This window comes from Falco peregrinus, chromosome 12, assembly GCF_023634155.1.
Source record: "Falco peregrinus isolate bFalPer1 chromosome 12, bFalPer1.pri, whole genome shotgun sequence".
Lineage (NCBI taxonomy): Eukaryota > Metazoa > Chordata > Aves > Falconiformes > Falconidae > Falco > Falco peregrinus.
This window is the reverse complement of record NC_073732.1, coordinates 23,614,986-23,636,028: the sequence shown is the minus strand read 5'-3', so window position 1 is coordinate 23,636,028 and position 21,043 is coordinate 23,614,986. Positions and strand designations below refer to the sequence as shown.

General features: G+C 41.5%; 1 protein-coding gene across 2 annotated transcripts in view; it reads left to right on the top strand.

Annotated features, from left to right (window-relative positions):
• The window catches only part of FNDC3B (fibronectin type III domain containing 3B), a 209,616-nt gene that overhangs the window by 32,892 nt on the left and 155,681 nt on the right, over nucleotides 1-21,043 (top strand). For both annotated transcript variants that reach the window (XM_055817155.1, XM_005242826.4), the window contains exons 2-3: nucleotides 6,969-7,107; nucleotides 16,435-16,510. In XM_055817155.1, the coding sequence (XP_055673130.1) occupies nucleotides 6,997-7,107; nucleotides 16,435-16,510 (187 nt within the window). In that variant the 5' untranslated portion in view covers nucleotides 6,969-6,996. The remainder of the gene's footprint in view (nucleotides 1-6,968; nucleotides 7,108-16,434; nucleotides 16,511-21,043) is intronic.

The window sequence follows — 21,043 nt, the reverse complement described above, 5'->3', positions numbered from 1 at the left end:
TTGAAAACTGCTGATAATTCCGTCTTAAGAGATGGAATGTACTGCAGACTTTGAAATGTGTCGTTATTTAAAATAAAAATAAACTAGAGGGGAATAAACCCACTGATTAATTACAGCGGTTAATTTTGGGGAGGATGTTTATGCTTTTCAGCTTGCTGGAGCTAGGATCTAGCTGCTGGTGGCCTTGTCTGAAATGGCACAGAGAACAAGGGGCAGGCATCTTACTGCCTCTTCAGAAAAGGCCAGTGAGCTTTGTAGGTATGCATTCCCTCTGCTCTGTTTTCTTTTGTCATAACAGATTTTAAAAATTGCATGTATTTCTTCAAAATCATTACGGAGAAGCCAGTCTGTTGGGATGCTTTCAAATTAATCTACCGTGTTTGCAATTAAATAGAGAAAGAATGCTTTCAGGTTTCAGTCGCTCTTCAGACGGATGTGATTTAACTAAAGTAATGAACACACATCAGACAAGACAAATTCCAGACTGTTTGTGCCTTGACCAACCATCTGTGCGCATACCTCCAGGTACTGCTCATGTCTCGAGAGGCTTTTCTACATGAACAATTATTACCACTCCTTTCTGAATTCAAGTGGCAAGCCGTGGCAAGAGTCTCTTGAAAGCAGCTATATTTACCGCTCTTTTTAGTGAAAATATAATTGTGTTATGTATGTTTTAATTAATCTTAAATTTCAACATGTGCTGTATAAAATACAATAGGAAAACAGGGCGTTCATCTCTTGCATGCAAACGCCAGCATCAACAGCAACTCTGAGAAGAAGCACTTGTCATTTGGAGCCTTCCTAGTGGGTTACGTACTCATTTTAGATTCTTAGTGTCTGAGTATGTGTGTGTACAAATAAGTCTGTGGGGGTGTGCATAATACTCTGTTTGTACATCCTGGCAATTTTATTTTCCTAGTTGTTTTTCTCTGGAGTTGTTTCTGAGTTTGTTCAAAATATCCCTGGAAAAAGCACCCATTTCTTCAACTGTATAATGATCAACAGTGACACGATTTGACATACCAGACTTTGATATGGTTCTTCAATTCCACAAAGACTCTTGGAAAATAGCAAATGGTTCCAAGAATATTTCTTTTTATGGAAGAGGAATAATGTGTGCTGCAGGTAACGGGTGCTGCAAATGCGAAAGGGTTTATTTTTTTTTATCTATTGCAATTCACTGTGTTTCTTTCCAGAAGTGAGATTTCTTGTGGAAATATTTGAGTTTTCCCAGTTTCTGGGGCCTGTGTTTCTAAAGCTGTGTTTGCCTTCTCAGTGGTGCTAAGTAGAACTCCCTCTGACATGAGCCCATGATTCCATACCTCTTTTTTTTAACCATGGCAAAACCATTTTAAGGAACTGCAACTTCTTGCTCCAGTTGTAACAACGCAAGTATCTGAGGGTCAGTGTAACGCGGTGGGTGGGGGAGCCTGCCTGCATTCAAGCCAACCGTGCAGATGGCAGTGGAGGGCTTGGGCTGGTTGTGGTATTAGGATGTGGTTCTGAGGATGCAGATCTGGTAGCAAAAATACTTTCCTGCTGTGGTCAGAGCTGCCAATTTCTCAACGTCCTCATTGCAGAACCTGGTTTGTCCCAGGACAAGCCAGGGAAAATGGCTGGTAGGAGATGGAGTTGTAGAAGAGGGTCTCATAATACATACATATATATTAAAAAAAAACATGGTAGAAAGGAGCTGATATTAGGCTGTATAACCTGATATCTTAAAAAAATAAAATTAAATGTGTCTGACACAAGCCTCTTCTGTCATCCTCAATGGGATGTTTTACAGTTTCGAAGAACGGGTGGAGACCATTTCTATAGCACACAGCTTTGTTGAAGAGTAATAGATTCTGTCATCTTTGAAGCCACTCTCAATCTTAGTTGTCTTTGCAAGGAATACTTTAGATTGGTTTTCTTTAGGGGGGGGACTGGGCATGTGTGTACCATACATGCCAATACCATGTAATTTCTGGGGTTTGTTATAAAGGCAAGATAGCTTATGGTTACTGACTGTGACAGCTAGACATCTATCCTAAATTTTGGAAGACTGAGCAGCAGCGCGCCTCTGGCTTTCTCTGGTGGTTGCCTTTGAGAAGTATTTGAGCTTAATCTCATGGAAAGCAGTTGGAGAAATGGATGGTCTCATTCAATGATGTGGCAAGTGGCCAGGAGGGGCTGTGGTCGCAGCTGGTTTGGGAGGTGGCTGGGCCGTCAACAGATGGCTTGTCATGCCTGAGGACCAATCTTGTAGAAGGTCTGAGGAGTTTTTGTTGGCTTGTTTATTAATTGCTGCGTGTGCTGTTCGGGCTTGTGTGTATGCATGCATGCACCATCTATGTATTAACTTGATCATGTTGAAATTGTGAGGTGGTTTTTTTTTAGGTTGGAAAGAGTCTTCCATTTAGAGTTTTATACTGTCTGTGTTCCACATATTTTTCTATAGTAACTCTAGGATTGAAGGTGGTGTAGCTTCGTACTCTTCATACAGTACGTTCTTTCCTAATCACATGGAATAATCTTTAAGCACCGCACCGAGTACAAATTGTGTTTAGTACTGGATTTTTGTTGTACATTAAATGAACTAGGATATGTGGCTCTACTAGGTATTGGAAAGCTGCCTGTCATCTTTGTGGTACAACTTTTGTAACTCCAGATGATTCTGATAAAGAAGCAGAACACTTTGTTCAGTAGCTTTTAATGGTCTGCTGCTGGGGAAATAAAAATTGAGCCTTTGCAGAGAGTGGTCATAGGACTGAATATTCAGAACCCCTCTTGGTTTTGCTGGGTTCTCCGAAATTGTCTGCCGTAGCTGAAGAGGTTCTTCGGCTTCATAAAAGGCAGGAGGTGGGGAAAAAAACCCCACAAAAAGAAAAATGTTCATGGCTTATAGTCCCATTCATAGCATGGGTAAAACTTCTAGGAAAGGTAGGATTTGAGTATCTTGATCTGGTTCATGCTGAATTTCAGGAGAACTCTGATGTAACCTGTTGGGTCACGTGAATTCACCATACATGGACATTGGTTTTTAGATAGTCACCCTTTGTTCTTCTCTGTGTTTCAATTTTTTCTCTAGTGCCATGTGCAACCAGATTATGTATTACTAATTCACATACTGAACTAATTTAAGGAAACAGAGTCATCTCGGTGATCAGTAGAAGACTGCAGAACCGAGCTGAAGATCAGATTTGTAACTGTAACTTGCAGACATCGAATGGTTTGGAGGTTTGCTTTGGAGAGAGGAACCTCAAACTTGAATAGTTATTTCTTGCTCTACAACAAGACAGCAAGCTGTGATTTCCCGTATTCCTGGAGGTGGCTAGAGATGGAGATGCAGCTTCTCGCTTCACATTGGCGTTGCTGTGCTCCATCCCAGCCAAACCTAGGGGAATGTAGACGCACAGGAAATACCTTTGTTAAATTTAAATATAGTCAGCTTTCTAGACAAAACCCCAAATTCGAGTTAGTACCTGAAAAAAAAGCTGTGGGTTAGTATTTGGCAGTTCATATTTTAGCTAAGGAAGAGTTCTCATATCCTGAAATGTGACCTGGCTCTTTGAATTCTGGTCCGATGTTTTCTTCCATCGATGTTCTTGAATTCACAGGAAAAAGAAAGTGCTTGTCCTCAGATCTCACCTTCTTCATATTAATTGTGTTTGCTTATATGAGCATCCCCTGAGGAAGGAGGAATCCTTGGTTTTACGAAGGGTGTGAATGCCTGGTGAATAGATCTGTCTTACGTAGGATGGGTGAGCAAATAAGCTAAAAAAGTGCGTGCAGCCCGTTTCCAAAGGTTTTGGCTTTGGTGTGAAGTCTTCCAGTCTCATGGTAGATGTTTTAACCATGTCTCATGTAACTCTGCCCGGCGTACATCTGTGTGAAATACTGCTAGAAAAAAAGTCTGTGGCCAGCTGTGCTTTCTAGCCAGTACTGCTGCTGGCTTTATCTCTGGTGGGGTTGTACCAGACCTGACAAATAAAGGAAGCCCTTTTTATTTCTTTTTCTCTCTTTTTTTTGTTTTGTTTTTTTTTTTTCCCCCCCTTTCAAGTGAGGCAAGTGTAGACATGGCTGTAGTGACAAACCATTAATAAAGCAAAGGAATGCAGCTGTAAAACTTTAAATAATGACATGTAGCAAATAAATGTCAGCATATTGGTGGTTGTGCCTGGAATGGAAATATTACTAGGAAAATATGTAGCTTCAAGCTACAGTCTGGCTTTTTTTCCTTAAGAAAATAGCATCGGAGTGACGATTACACTGTGTTAAAGCTGAGGCTTTCAGATTCGGACTAGCTGAAAATGTCGTTTATTTGGGGGGTGTGTGTGTGTGTGTATGGTATTACATGGGTTTAAAATAGTTCCTGTGAACATCGCATTCCTTTAAAATAATATTTGTAGATGACAATATATATACAAAAATTATAGATACATAATACATGCATAACCAATATAGTTCAAGGTACAGCTGACTATTGACTAAATCAGTCTGTTTCCATTGGAAGTTGCTAACTCGTATATTCTCACTGGTGTTCAGTATTAGGCTTTTTCAGTCCTTTTCTTAATCCCAACCATTTAGGAAATGGTTTTAAACCCTCACGTGTTCTCTTCTTCATCATCCCAATTAAAGAAACAAACCCCCCAAGTCACACTGCCCCGTCCCTTCCCGTCCACCCCCAAAACCCAACACCTATGTGTATTGGTTGTGAGCTTGGTTCTTTCTCAAAAATAAAACCTGAGACCGTGAAGTAATGCAAAGGAAAAAGTTTGGAGAGAAGCTCCAAATATTGTGAAACTTCAGGGGGAAAAATGCATTGAGCAAAGCTGCTGGGCTGCTGGACAGATTTTTGTAGCTCACGTCATGGCTGGGGCAGAGCTCGGAATGACTAAGCCAGGGGGGCTTTGGTCACCGATAGAGCTGTGCTGGCTCAGAGCTTGGTTCTGTGGGCTGCGGGAGCGTGCGGCAGGTGTCCTTACTCCTTCCTCCGTGGGTGTATGTGCTGCAGGGCAGGTTATTCAGGGTGGTGGTGACAGTAGGACTAAAACACTGCTGGGCGCTGCGACAGAGCAGTTGATGCAGGCAGGGGATGGGACTTGAAACACGGCTGTGGTTGTACCATCCTCTTGACAGCTGTGTCTCAGGCTTTGCGAGAACTTCGGTCCTGTAGTTGTTTCAAATAAAAGGAGGGATTTCATTTGAAGGTGGGTGAAAATAGATTGCCTCTGTTTATGTCTCAGTGATGATTAAAAAAGTAGTGTTTTCACGTGGATAAGAACATTCAGAAGAGCTCTGAGAATCATGCTAAACTTGGTACTAAGTTAAAGTGTTGGTCTTGAGATGCATGGCTGGAGGTAATGACAACATTTGCGTGTCTTCAGGAAAAAAACCTGCAATTTTAGTTTTCTGGCCCTACTTAAATGTGATGGGGGGACCTGTGTGACAGCAGTGAAAGGGTAGATGTGATTCAGTCTGTGTGGGCACTGCCATCACTTACAAACCACCCAAGCAGTCCTCTTCAGGAGCTGGGTACCAGCTCCTCAGCAGGCTGATGTTTCTGACCAGTAAGCCACTCCGCAGGTGATGGAATTGCAACAAGCTCTAGAAGAGGCTGATGGAAATGATGAAAGTGTGTTTGAACTGTACTGTTGGTTTAGTTCTTAAACTCAAAAAACCCCAACCAACCAACCAACCCCAAAACCCCAACCAACCAAAACCCCCTTAGTTTAAAGCCTAGCAGCACCTGGGGGCAGAGCAGCTCTGGGGATATTAAGTTTGCAGTGTGCAGCATCTGTGGAACTGCATGCTCCCACCCTGGTGAGGTTGGCTCAGCCCTTCCATCCCCTCCAGAGCAGATGACTTAAACAACTGGGTTATGGCTCTGTAGTCCAGTGCTCCACGTGAATACTAGATCCCACCACACTTCCCTTGTGAGTGGGGATTTCCCTGTTGCCCTTGGCCAAAAATTTCCCCCTCTCAGGTGATCTTGTGCCAGCTGATTACGTGGCTGTTATCAGCCACCTGTTACAGCACTTTTCTTTTTTCCTAACTTGCATTTGTGATGTATATGAAATTATTCAGGAGGACTTTGGGATTCTCTGGCACGAGAGGTACTAAGGAGGCTGCCTGATCAGCACTGGACCTGTAAGGTTGCTTTGCTTAGGAGTTCTTGTGCAAAAATCTGGATAAGCTAAGTGAGTATGTCATCCATCTTATTCACTGAAGAACTGGATTATTGCCCCAGAAATAAGTATGATGGTACCCTTAATGCTGAGTTTATAAACCAGTCTCCTTGTGGTTTTAGTGATGCTTATATATTGCATCAATTAGCTGTGAAGAGGGAGGGTGTGCTGGAAGCGATAGATGTTTCTTCACAAATCCTTGAGGGAGACTTCTGTTGTCGTCTGTATAGCACAGGGTACTCGGAGCATGAGGATGTGCTGTCCCTCCTGCTCTGGCAGAAACCTTAATCGCTTGGACGGTGATTAAGTGGAAGTCAGGTGCCTGTTCCTTCTGTTACAGGTGGCAGTTCACTGTTCACCGGGCCTAGAAAGAAAATAAATATGTTTGGCTTTAAACTGTGGCTATCCAGTGAAACTGATGTGATGCCTTAACCATATGGATGATGCAGCACCAAAAGCTATGGTAGCAAGCAGGATGCTGATTTTTCAGGAACAGAGCAAATCTTGAAAGTATCTTGGAACTTGATTATTTCAGTTGTGTGATGGGGTTGGAGAAGAGTGGAAATCTGACTGTTTGTTTTCTGGAAGTCTTGCATGGCAACTTGGCTTCTCACGCTCTTTTAATCTAACGGTGAAAACCTCCATTTGGTGCATCGGGTTCCTGTATGCATCCTCTTACAAAAGCAGGTATCCTGCTTAGGTTGCTGCCTTGATGGCAAAATTCACACAGGTGCTGGTGACCTTCTAAAATATAAGTGGGTTTTCCAGGGTCTGTAACTGATGCTTCTCTTGCAGGAAGCCCGTTGAGGAAAATTCTCCATGAATGTACGTCACAATGATGATGACCGACCAAATTCCGCTGGAGCTGCCACCGTTGCTGAACGGGGAGGTAGCCATGATGCCTCACATTGTGAATGGTGACGGATCACAGCAGGTCAGTGAGCTTTGCAGAAAATTACTTTCAACAGTTTTAAGTGACTTTTTATAGTTTTAAGCGACTTTTTGTAGATTAAATAAACTATTGGTGGGCCACCAAGGGATTTTAAAGATGGGGAAGATAGGTTTCCCTAGCACTAGGGAGGGTGGAGCATTACCTGGAAGGTAGAAATCTGTCCTTACCCTGGAAAGACATTAAAAGCAGTGCTTTGAGTGTACCGTTAAATTTAATATGATTATTTGCATGTGTGTTCATTGAAGTAAAACTAATGGGATTTAAATTATGGCTAAAAATGCTACATGTTTGAAGGCTTTGCAGGGGGTTAGTTTTATGATTTAATTACTCTAGCTGTTGCCCAGACATCTTACTACTATCTGTGATGAGATTTTAAGAACTTAAAACAAAAATGCTGACATTGTGTTTAAAAAAAAAAAAAAGTAAAGAAAGAAAAAACTGGAGAACTTAAGATGAGTCCTATGATGTCTACTATTATTTGCTTACCTAAATGTATGGATCCTGGCAGGCCTATGTATTACCCTGTGCTTCATTTTAAGAAGCAGAAGGGAGTTTTGAGTGGGCTTTTGAAGGGAAGGCAAGTTTATAGTTGCCTTTGTATTTTTCTGGGAGGTATTCTCTAATAAGCTTGATTGGAAGTAGGTAGGATGATTATAAGACCGTAACGATGCCTTCATGTCAGGATACAGCTTGGAGGTTCAAGCTGATCATTGGTAGGTTTCCAAACCTGTCACCTTGGGTTAAGCTTTCTCTTTGTAGAACATCTACCCTAGCAGTTTTTCTGTTACTGTTTGGTTCCTTCCTGATTTGAGACATTTCAGCAAAGTATTTTAGCAAAGCTAGAAATAAGCCATACTTCATGATTCAATATCAAATGCCATTCCGTTACTACTTATTCCCTTGATCACATGTTCTTCCTTCTAAGCTGTGTTTTGACTAGACCAACCTTAAGAGGAAGAATAATTTCTACTTTTCTTGCAAGCTTTTAAGTCTGTGGGCTTATCTAGGTTCTCATTATAATAGAGATTTACATGGCTGTGATTTTTTTTAAAAGTCATTTCTGCACAGTGTGCTTCAACTTGAAAAAACAGAAAAGAAAGCTTTTAGTGGCTTCATTTACCAAGTCCAATATTAATATGCTTAAGGAAAGGAACAGTCTTACGATACTGGATAGGATAATTGGTCTTCACATATGCCCTTTCCTCCTTGCTGGAAACCATTTATCAGGTTAGACTGTCCTGTGGGTCCTTTGTGTTACAGAAAGAATAAATGAAGCCTTCTGAGCCCTCCTTTGAGACGGGGCTCTAAGTCCAGTCATTGAATTTCCCCGTCAGTGATGACTCAGCAGCCTTGCTTGGCGGATGCCTCCATTGCCTTTAAACTGGCTTCTCTTCTAATGTGTTGGAGTAAAAAGAATTGCTGACGTACTGGAAGTGCATTACATCTTGCTTTTTCTCTGCTATGCAACTATGACTCGGCAGAACAGTTTTGGGCCAGGTTCCTTTTCTGCGTAAATGTTTGTTGGATGATGCTTTTAGACCTCACCACCTTATCTCTTTAAGTACTTGTAGCTGGAATACCAGTTTTCTGTGAGACTATTTTTAGCCTCTAGTCTGGATGTGCCCTCATATGTTGCAAAGCTTAGCTGCCTTCTATGCTTTATTATTTTCATCCTATTTGTGAAGCTTTAGTTGATGTCTTCACCTTTTAAAAGTGCAGTTCTAAAATGGAATGAGATTGGAATAAATGCTTTGATCTTTGTGTAGAATAGCAGCAAATGGACTACATTAATTGCTTTTAACGTGATTTGTTACGGAATATAGAACCAAATGTTAAATGTTTGTTGAAAGAGATTTATCTTAGTTACTTGTAAGGCAGGAGAACAGCCTTCAGATTAGATTTGTGTAAGAGTGACTTCCTTAAGAAAGATGGTTTATATTGCTCCATAAATAGGTGCTAGTTTTATAAGGACATGTGCTTTTCCTGGCTTTAATTACAGTCTCTATTAGAAGCTGGCGGTAAGCAAGCATCATAGCTGAGCTGGTGGGAGACGAGGCGTGTGGAGTTTTCCAGAGCGCAGTGTGGCCAGCACACAGATCAGTGCCACATACTTTGGAGCTGACAGTACTTGCTTCTGACGAGATGCTCTGGACACACTTGCTGTCTCAGAGAAAAGGCTTTTATTAAAAAAAAAAAAAAAAAAAAACAAACAACAAACCAACACACCACCCCCCACCCCCCCCCAAACCAACAAACCAACAAACCCAACCACAACAGTTCTTATGTAGAAAAGGGCAGACTGGAGCTGGTAAAACAACTTTGCCAGCAGCCAGACGGAGAGCGATGCAGAAGGCAATTCTGCCAGTGAACAGTCCTGTGCTGTAAGACAATTGCAGAGGAACGCTCAATTGTTTTATCTTCCTGGGTATGAGTGCTGCAGAGCACTCTGCTTGACGGTAATCCCTCTTCTCTAGACTACCCAAAATGGCATTTCTAGCACTGGCTTTTTTTAAAGTTTCCCACACTTAATTTCCACTTCTGCTGACTGTATTTAATGTTTTCATGTCCCTTCCAGAGCTGCTGCTTACTCTCTTTTTGCTTCTAATCCACTTCTAACTCCTGTGGGGATTCAGGGAGCGATAATTAACCTTTTGGTCCAAGAATTTCAATGGTTTCCTGTAGGTACTCCACTGCAAACTCTAAAAAGCTTGCAGTATAAAGTGGGAGGGCAGCTAGCTGTGCCATAGCATGTCTGTGCAGAATGCTGGGTGATTTTAATTTGGTAAGTTTTATTTTGGCTTGGTTTGCTCACTGCACTTGCAGTGGTGTAGCAAGTTTTGTGCTTGCCTGCTCTTTGTAAAGGTGTGTTTGCCAAACCCTGTTTTTTCACTGTTTGGCTTGAGCCCAGACACTGTAGGTAGTGCTGTGCGTGCTTGTTCTGGTGTTTTAGGGTCACACGCTTGGAATAAGGGTGATGAGAGTACCTCTGAACGAGGAGCAAGGTTTGGTACCTTCCTGTAGCACAAGTCTGTGCACCCTGCAAGAGCTTGAAAGCATTTAGTTGTGTCTTATACTGCACCTGAGCAGTAGCTGATCTTTGTGCCAAAAAAAAATAGAGATGTTAAAATTTCCCGAAAGTATAAAGTTTGATAGATACTTGCAGGAATGTCCTTTTAGGGGAGAGAGGGTGATAATTGCAAATGGGAAGCTTGTTTTCAGGAAGAAAAAAGTTTATAACTGGTACACGTATAAGGTACCTGAGAAGCATCAGTCCATGAAAAATGGCTATCAGATAAAGGATGATGAAGTTTCCTTCTGTTTAAATATTCTGATTTTTAAAACACTCAGTAGGCTTAGGCATTTAGACTAGAACAGATAGCAGAAGAGTAGCTTTAGCGGAGTTAACCCATAGGCAGTGTTTGCTATCTAGGAAATCTCTGAACTGAACTTTTCTGAAGGAATTTTAACTGAAGGCTGTTGGTGGGCAAACTCTGAGGCTGTTCTCATAAGTATGTTTCTCTGTGAGTACAATGAAACACAGAATTTGCTAAAACTTCATGAATCTTAAAATTTCCTGCTTATCTGAGCAATTTGCTATGCAGATATACAGATTGATTTATTTTGTAAACTGCTGCTGTGAAGCATGTTGAACTTGTGATAAATGAGGGGGTTCAGGATCTGTCACTTGTGGGGCTTGTCTATCAGTAACGCTCATAAACTGAATTGCTTCATGCCTCTATTTGCTGTTCTATGAAAAAAAGGATAGTTAAGCCCAGAGCACCTATCAAAGTATTGATTTCTGAAAGTCACTGTTTTATTGTTTTAAGATGTAGCATATTCCTCGATTATTATTTTTTTTTTCTTGCTGAAGAGAGGTTGAAAATACTTATTCTACCTGCTTCTGTGTGGCTGAGGGAGAATGCATGGTCCTGAGAAGAATGTTGCAGATAGCATGGTGTGAGCTCTTTAGCCCTTCCTGTGGGACAGAGCTGGAGACTCATCGGGATCTGGGGAACAGTCTTTTAAAGTACAACAGAGAATGGACCCCAGTGATTATTCTGGTTTTGGTGGTTTTTTTCGGTTGTTTTTTTGTTTGTTTTTGTTTTCGTTGTTTTTTTCCCCCCCCAAAGATGCAATATATTCCAAAAGTACTGCACTATAGAAATTGTAAATACAGTAGATTTTAATAATGTAAAGCATTTGTGAGGAACCTGTGGCTGGATCCCAGGTGGTGCCTATGATGCCATGCCCCCCAGCTGTATGTAGCTTGATATATCTAAAGAGGGAAGGGAAGATTGGCCACATTGGGAAACGCTTAAGGCAGCGTTTCAATAAGCCAAAGTAGTGCAAGTGGCTGTTCAACCTTAGCAAGGAGAAGTTTCTCGTAAAGTGGAAAAATTTTAGAGCAAGCATTGGATTGTATTGCATCACGTGGGTGCAAGTGGGTGTCCTCCTACTTGCTGCTGCGCCTGTGCTCGCAGGTGATGTGCAGCAAAGCAGGCAGGAGATGATGGCCTGTTTTGAATGTGGATTTTCTTGTGTGTGCTTAAAAAACCCACCTGCATAAGTCTATCAACACTGTGCAAAACAGATAATAGCATATGCCCTTGGTCCTTATCAGGGAACATTTTCTATCTCTGTATGGGACTGTTTACCCACAATATATATAGTTTTATATTCCTGAACCTGAGCTTTAAGCCTATGTTAGACTTTGCTAGTCTCTTCCCCTGCTCCGGGTAGGTATGGGAGATGGACAGCAGGACCGAGGGGGACACCAGTGACATGTGTTTGGCTCATAATGAAAACATAGTCTGGACACAGAGCAATTATTGCCAAATTGGGTGTGTGTGATTGTAAATATTTACAGTAACTATGCAACTCAGTAACGTTAATCAGTCTTAACAAACACAGCTTTAAATAAAATGTAGCAACAGTAACATTCTTAAATCCCAAATAAATGCAAAAAAAAAAAAAGTGTGTTAGGGAGATGGCAAGCTTTCTCTGAGGGTGTAGGAGATAGGGCTGGGTTCAACACTTGAGTGGATTAAACTGCTAAAGCAAGCATCAGAGAACTTTTTAGGGAGAAATAAAAAGCTTTTGGGACTGTGCTGCTGACCTCGCAGCTGTCATGAGCTCCAGCTTTTTGGACGTGAGGGGGCCAGGGGACTGAAACTGGGCTGAAGTGACATGGGACCGCACCCTCGTGGTGCTGCCGGCCAGCAGGGTGGGCTCAAAGTGACTCTTCAAATTATCTCTCCTCTTGTTGCCATCTCATAAACGTGTGTACTTGGGATGATGAATATTGGAAGAGGCATAGGGCAATTAAATATCATCTGTGTTTGTTTGCATTAAAATAAAGATGTTATCTTTAGACTTTTTTATTGCTTTCCTCAGATTTTTAATGAAACGCTTCAGAAACAAGGCGTTCTCGTGAAGATCCCTTGTGTAGGAAGGAAAGAGAAAAGCTGCGTTCCAGGCTGCAGGACACAGTTTCGTTGTTTAGGAGGACATGGGGAAAAATAAATCTTTGAATTAGTTTGAAATACTTTGTGTGTATAAACAAAAGAAGTCGCGGCATGCCTTGATACATTTTGTCCCAGGCAACTGGGACAAACTGGGGGTGTTGGCTGGAAGATGGAGAGTACCTAGTGCTTGACATGCGCTGCCTTTAATGGTTTGATTTCAACTCTGCGGTTCGTTAGTAAGTGCTTTTGCAATTGCAGGCTCTTGAGGGCGTTGTGCGTGGCCAGGGTGGGTGCGGAGGGGTTTGGGTGGTGGGGTGGGTTATGTGGGCAAACCCCAGTACCCCAGCTTTGGGCAGAGGGGAGGAGAAGAGAGGCGGGGGGGGGGGGGGGCAGGTTGCAGCCTGCTGGAAGGGTTCTGCCTGCAGTGGGGGGGCAAGCAGAGGGTCTTACTTGAGGAGCAGCATCCCGATTGCTGCTTCTGGGTCTGAAGCCACCTCAGGTATGCATGCTTGTGTGGCGACCATCCTTCCTGCATGTCCAGCCCTTGCTCCAGTGCTGTGTCACATCAGCTATCCCTGTTTGCTGTTGGTACAGCTGCCTGCCCCCAGCAACAGCCCTTAAGTGGGGTGTTCTGCTCCAAAGGTGGCTGATGTGAACATCGGTGCAGAAGAATGTCTTTTGGTATCTTCAGAACTTTTTTTAACTTTTTAGGAAAGCTACAGTGTTTCATTGCTATGCAGATCTTGCCTATAGTATAACTTCTAAGTCCATGATGTGCACTGGTGGTTACTGGTTTTAGCATGTGCTGTTCTGTACCACTGTAGCTGAAGGTTGATTCCTTCACCGTTCCGAGAAACCCTGCCTAGCTGGAGATAGCCTTTTCAGTTGTACGTGGAGGCTTGACAGCTCAGGGCCTTGGGCTCTCTTTTTGCTCCTTGGCTCTTAATTGTTCTGAATTTTGCTGAAGTGAATGAATTTCACAAATGTTCGTGTTTCTTCTGTAGCACAAAAAAACCCCTGCACTGGAAGTACAGATCTGGTGGGGCTGCTGTCATTAGGTGCAGAAGCCCTACTTGGTTTGATAGCAGTCATTGACCTCCTTTTGAAAATAATTATGCTTGCGTATATATTTAAATGTTTAAATATGAATAAAACCGGATTGGTAATGGCTTTCAGCCTTGTAAAGTGTTAGGAGATGAGATGGTAAAAATCATGTGCATTTCGGAAATACAATTTTGTGAACATTTGAAGCTGAACAACTTACACAAGAACCTGGGAAACCAGGATTAGTTTTACTGGATTTTAGGTGACAACTGTGGTAGAAGTTGGTATAAATCATTGACTGATGGAATAAAGCACTTTTTTTCCAGCAGCAATATTGCTTTGAAAAGGCTTGTGGCTTCATTGCACAGTGAATAGTTGAAGAACGTTATCCCTTCAATGTATTTGATAGTCAACCTCAAAACACAGTCCTGGGTGAAAATATTTTGTGGTCTCTTGTCTTTATTGGGCTGTACTTAAAATTCAGGCAAAATAGTGTAGTCCCTGCTCCAGACAGGCCAAGCAGAATTGGCAGTTGTTATCCTGCAGCATACGAAGGGGAACTTTGCTGTCTGACCGACTTAATCCCATGTTTTGTGACAGTAGGTAGTGCTGAGGTAGTGGTGGGTTTTTTGTTTGTTAGTTGTTTGGTTTTTTGTTGGGGTTTTTTTTTTAATAAATGTGAAATTTTTAAGCTGTTGCGCTCTGGGAACTGTTAGTAAGGAATTGTTTGTTTCTATATATGTAACATTTTGTATGTAAGTCCCATGGGCTTGTGATGCAGGGACAAAGTGATGGCTGCTGCCCTTCAGGAAACAAATTTATTGAGGGAACAATTTGTTTGTGTTAAAAACACACACAATTAGGCAAGGATAATGCTACTTCATCCTGACTATCAAGCAACAGCTGTTATTGGGGATATAGTCTTTTTTTTTAATGCAGAAATGCAAGGAATTATTTCCAAAGCCCAACGGCCGGCATGCTAGTGCAGATGTGTGGGCTGGTGATAGAAATTTCTTTTCAAGGAGCCACTGCCAAAGGTCCAAGTCATACCCTTTTGATATCTTCGGGGTGGACATGTACCTCATGTGGCGAGACCAGTCCCTCTCTCATGGTCAGTCTTTTATCTACCATCAAACTCAACTCTGCTTTAGGGAAAGGATCGAGCTTTTCATGTAGGAGACATCAGTCTGGTTAGGGTGGGTATTTTGAGGAGCTGGACCAGGTTCTTCCAAAGGTTAATGGTGCATCTGGTTTATGTTAATCAAGCGTGTTAATAAATAACCAGCTTTAGAGTGGTTGGTTTAGACATACAGTGCAAATGAGCTAATGAAATATTTTTACGATTTTTTGCCTCTGTTTCTGGTTTGTTGATTTGTGTGTTGGGTGGTTTTTTTAAAAGCTGAATGACACTGCATAAGCTCTGTGCTGCTTTTGACCTGATGCCCATATCCTGTGATGGATAATCCATGCCTGCTCATAGCAAAAGAGCATTTAAATGCTGTCACTTAAATGTTGATTTTCCAGCGATTAGGGATGGAATGGTGTTAACAGTGCCTTTCACCTTTTCTGAACTATTTGTTGTGCTCTGTATGCTGGATCAGATCCACCCTGATCGCAGATCCCTGAGAAATTACTGTTGCAGGCAAAATAATGCCGTTCATATGTTATTTCTCTGATTTTTAGCTTGTGCTTTGAAAATGTTGCTAGAACAATGGGTTGCTGTAGGATTACTGTAATTCAGAAGGTCTTCTGGGTCATAATTGTCTTATGCATTTAGTTTAAGGAATTCAGAAACACAACATTAATTCAAATTCTGTCTTTCCGGATTGAATGATTAAATTCTGCATGCAGGTGTCCTGGAATATAAAGACCAGACATAAATTTAGAGAGAGCTTTCACAAAAAGATAAATCTAAATTTTCAATTTATACCAAGATTAATCCAGATTTTGATTGAACTCCTGACAATGCAAAGTTAACAGAAGTGTGTTTAAAGTATTTGAGTAGAAGTTTCACAAGTAGCAAGAGCATGGGATAAATAATCACTAGTTCCCAGTGAAACTCTGCAATTTTTAAACCCATCATTTTAGACACCTGAAAATTAGTAAAGGTGAGTACAGTGTACACCGAACTGGGATGGGTTTTGGTGCTTCCTGGTCTTTGTTGCATTCCTGTATCTGCAGGGTTAGGTGGTGGGAGACTGAGGTTATATTTTGACCATTTAAAAAAGATATTATTATATTAGTTATTAAATAAATTATTACTGGTTCTGTGTGCAAATACTGAACTGTGTGTGTCAGGATTTTGCTTAACTAAGTTCTGTAACGTGTAGGATCGAAGGAGAAATTTTTAAAAATGCGATGAATCGACTCACCTTACACTGTAAAAAAAACATTTATTCCTGTGAAATTGATATCCTGGTATGCCTTGATGCTGCACGCTGGAGTTTGCGCTCTCTGCTCTCATGTGCCAGTGGTCTAAATATTTATGTCCTTAGCTATCAGCATTTGGCCAAGTTAACAACAATGTCAGGAGTGTGGTGGTGGAACCCGAAGCCATAATTCTCACCTGCACACAACTGAGTTACATCTTTATTTCAGCTCTTAGAGTTTAGATGACTAGGTAGGCTGTAACTCTCTACTGGCTCTTGGCCACTGGTGGTACCCAAAGATGCAGTATGCCAGTCTGTTCCCTCGCTACCCCCTGTATCTCTTCCTAAGTAAGGGGAAAACAATTGTTGGCTTGGAGAAAATTATTTTTTTTTAAGAACACTGCAAAACAAATGTGTCTTTCTTTTGGCAGGTCTTTTTGGTTCAAGTTAATCCAGGTGAAACCTTTACAATAAGGGCTGAGGATGGAACCCTGCAGTGCATCCAAGGTAAGAGGATACAGGAATGTGTGGATGAGCATTGCTTGCATTATGGAAAACTGGTTCTCTCACCTCCACAAAAATGTGACGTGCAGTTCTGAAAATACAGTGAAGCATTTAAGAGTGAGAAGCTGCAGACGTGGCTGCTGTATGTTTTATAGAACTTTAGTATCTTGGAATGAGTCATTAATTTATTGCAAGTCCAGGAGATTTCTCTTTCTGTTCAGTCATTTATCACTGTTTTTAAATTTTATATATATGCATATTCCTTACAATGAAGTAATACGTATGAATGAGAGGTCTCAAGTTAGACTAGTAACGGACTAAGTGGATTTCTATGAAAAAACTATTTTGTTTTCATACAGGCATCAGGAGGGATAGAAAATGAGCAGAGAAGTGCAGACAGTGCAGAGTGCTTGGAGAAGCCAGACTGGCTTTGAGGAGAATTTTGAATTGGGTCTTCAAAAGCAGAGATAGTTAATTGTGTAGTATGAAGAAAAGCACGTAAGCAGTCTTTTGACTGCTGTCTTACCTCTTGGTAAAATTGTGCAAATATGATAGGTAGTGTTTCTGGTTTTTATAAGAGAACCCACATAAAATCTTTCAACAGGTCTGAAGGGAGAAGCAGCAAAAGACCTTTCAGATTGTATATTGAGTAATGTGAAGAGGGTTTCTAGCTAGTGACAAAATACAGCTTTGAGGTGAAGCAGATGTTTCCCTCGGTATAATGATGTCTACAGTCATACAGGAGGGTTAAATCGAAATTTGAAGGGAATAGACTTTGTGTAGCTGTTTTGCTGCTGCTGTTTCCAGTGATATTTTTTTTGTGTGCTTGTGCTGTTACTTTTTTGAGAAGGGAGGTAGGTGGTGTTGCATCCCTCATCCCTTCCAGATCTTGTACCGTTTAGGCAGCAGCCTTGGTGGGCTATTAATTCAAAAGGCTTTCCTAAAAAAGTGATAGTAATGGAGGGGGGGAAGTCAGTTCAATTGTGGAACTAGTGAATCGCCCCTGTATTTTTGACTGTGAATTTCAAATCTACTCAAGAACGACTGTTTCTTAGATCGATTACGAAGGTCATACAGCTCAAGGATGACTATGCTTTTTGTTAAAATTTGGATTAGAAGGGACCCCTGGGGGTCGGTCACCTTATCCAACCTGCTGCTGAAAGCAGGTATAGTGTCAGAGGTGGATTGGGTTGTCCACAATCTCCTGGATTGTCCACAACCTCCTGGGTTGTGAAGCTCTGAGGGTGGAGTTGCTCCCTGGGCAAACTGCTTCAGTGCTGCACCGCTCCTGTCAGGAAGAGTTTGTCCTTTCTGTCTATTTAAAATTTTCCATCTTGCAGTCTCTTTGCATTTTTCTGTGCCCCCCCCCCCCGCCCCCCCCCCCTTAAACAGTGGAGGAGTTGGTGATTGTTACTTGAAATTTCATCCCCATGGAAATGACAAATTAATAGTTGTTTGAGACAGACATTACAGAAGCTTCCCTGAACACCATCCAGGATTATTTGGTCTTGATGAGCAATAATAGCAGCAATTTAAAACTGCTTGTTAAGGTTTATAGCCAACATGCTGTGTGGTAAGAAATTGGCCCACGTGGCAATTAACAGAGGACTAAAGCTGGCTACTCCTTTTATTTGAAATGAATACTTCATATTGGTTAATGCATAAAAAATTCCCATTACAAATATGACACCATTTATTTATAACTTTTTTCATGCTCAAACTGTTGTTCAGGCAGTGTCTTTAAATGAATGCAATTTGAAATGTCCTGGTTCTGTAATCCCAGTAATTTAACATGTTTGTGCTAATGGGGCTTATTTGGTACTAGTCAGCAGTCTTTCATAAAATTAATCTAGAATTTGTAGCAAAAGATTGTCACCTTGTTTGGTAGAGCTGCGGTATTGACCACCAAAGCATATGTGTTTATTTGTATACACTCTTGAATTTCAGTCTGAAAATTCTGGTACTCTTTTCATGCTAAAGCTTCAACTCCTACTTTATTATGAAATATCTATATTGCTGAAACAAGTACATGCTTCGAACACAGAAGAGCACCTGACTGTATTGTTGTTGCTTTTATTTTTTTGATAAAGCTGTGTTCACAGTGCAATTGCGGAAAACTTAAATAATATTAATGGTGATCTGTTGCAGAAGAAACTGTAATCAGCCAACAAATGTACTAAGGTTAGGATTCGTGACAGTTCTGTTTTTCCTGTGCTCTGAGGTTATTGTAAAAGATGGACTTAATCTGTCTGCAGTGGTTTTGGAAATTACACACTCCCTTGCTCCATAAAACTGACAGTGTCTTTTTTTTCCTTTTTTTTTCTTCTTGATATTTCTGTGATACAGAATACTCTGTTTAAAGGTTAATGTATGCCCTTTATGTGGGGCAGCACTTGGACAATAATGATGCATTTTCCTTTGCTCGCACATTGCACTGTGATTGGCAGGCTACGGGATAATTTTAGCACTCTGTTAAGGCAGAATGGAAGTCGCTTTTTGGACAGTGTGTATGCCTCTGAGCTGGTAGCTCCCTGTTGAACGGACGATACTCGCTTTTTCCTTGCTGCCACGTATTCAGTGTTGAGACGCAAGATGTGCTTGTAAATAGGATTAATTGGCATTCACAATACAAAGGACTACATTACTGTAAATCATGTGGCTCTCCTGATTTCAGGGAGTGAACACTGTTATTAAAAACTTGAGATGTCATGACTTGGTTACACTAAAGTGTTCAGGTTACATGAAAGCTGTTCTTTGCTTTGGAATGTATCTGTTCTGCAGGGGCAGTTGTTATTCTATGTGAGCAAAGTGGTTTGTTTTTTTCTTTTCAATTTTTTTTATCTTTGGGGAAAGCATTATTTTTATATATGGCTTTTTGAGATGTTTGAAATCCTTGGTTTGTGCTCCTTGAGCATGGTCTGGATACCCTGTGAACCAGTGCTTTGTACCCAGGACCCTTTTTGGCTCCATGCCTATGGCGTATCTGGGGGTGGCTGATGGTAATGCGTTAGAGGACTGACGTGAAAATAGTGGAGAAAAAGGGCTTAGTGAAACTTCATTTGTCTTCTCAAGGTTGGAAGAATGTCACTTGTTTGAGGAAAACCTCTGCGGAATATCCTCTGTTTTAAATGCCCTGAAGTGTAATTAGCCACTAATTGAATAACCACTATTTAAAACCAGAAAGAGTAGATGCACATTTGATGTTCTCTGATGTTTTGGACTAGTGGAGAAATCCTGAATACAAAGCTTTTTTTCTAGTTTCTCAGAGTTTCACCGGTAAGATAATCAGTGAAAACTTTGAAAAATAAAAATGCCCCTATTTGAGAAACTAACCCCTTAAATACTATAAAACCAGAATACATGTGTACTTTTGATGGAATGTGCAATGTGTTACAGCGAGCGCTCTCTTCATTCCTGCTTCCTATTTGTGTGTAGCCAGAGGTGACTTGTTCAGGACCCTGATTACGAGCCCCGCAGATGACAACTGGGTGCTGGACTGGGCAGCTCACCAGCGCCGGTGGCTGGGAGAAGTGTAGCTGGTCTGTGGTTTCCTTGGAGGGACAGATTTAGAGATTGATCAGTCTGGTCTTTTGGAGAAACGCGGCCCTCGAGGACGGGTCTGTGTGGTACAGCACACACATCGGGAGATGCAGGGAAGCATCTGAGCGGTTCTGGAAGCTCTCACCGGGACATGTGTTACCAGCTGGCTTCCGAAGGGCTTGCCTCTTCCATCCCACGTGGTAGAAGAGATGCTGTGGTATGTGACTTCTGTAGCCTTTTGTAACAACCACCAAATAAAGGAATAAAGAAAGGCGATGTTGGGGATTCATTGAGAGGAATCTTTTTTGAATAACTGGTAGAGGCTGAAATTGAGTAGAAGACGGGGAGCTGATGCTGCCTGTGCCCCTCTAGGCTGTTAAACACTTGAGTGCTTGCTGAGTATCGAGGCTGGCCACCTGGCCTGTGTTATAAAGTGGGAACATAAAGCACATCCTTTGTGTGCGGCTGGATGACCATTCTTTGTTCCTTTTAAGCCATGGGCGTATTAATGACACAGTATTAGTGTCCTTCCTCTGAAAACCGTGGTATCCCTGGGGGACAGGGGAGGAGAGCCCTGCTCATCAGCTGCCCCAGCCGAGCTTTGGGCTCTGACTGCAAAACTGTACCTCTCTGGGTGGTTAAAGGCAGACTGATTTAGGATCTTAATTTAGTATTTTTGAGAGATGAAATGTGCATATTTTAAAAGCTGCTCTCTTTATATAGTTTTGACAGATAGTAAATACTTCATAAATACGTCAATACTTCAAATACTTCATTTCCTTTTTGTGTTTTTCCACTTAATTTTTCACAAACTCAGGACTCGACTGTTGCCAGCTCTGCAAGGGAAGGACGAGGGCAAGGCATATCCTCACCTGTTTCTTTGCTTAGCTGTAACTGTAGACCTTGTATTTCCTTTACATGAAAGATTACTTCTAGCTAGTGCTTTGGGGTAACCACATTAAATGAAATATGGAAGAGAGAACGTGGATCTGATCA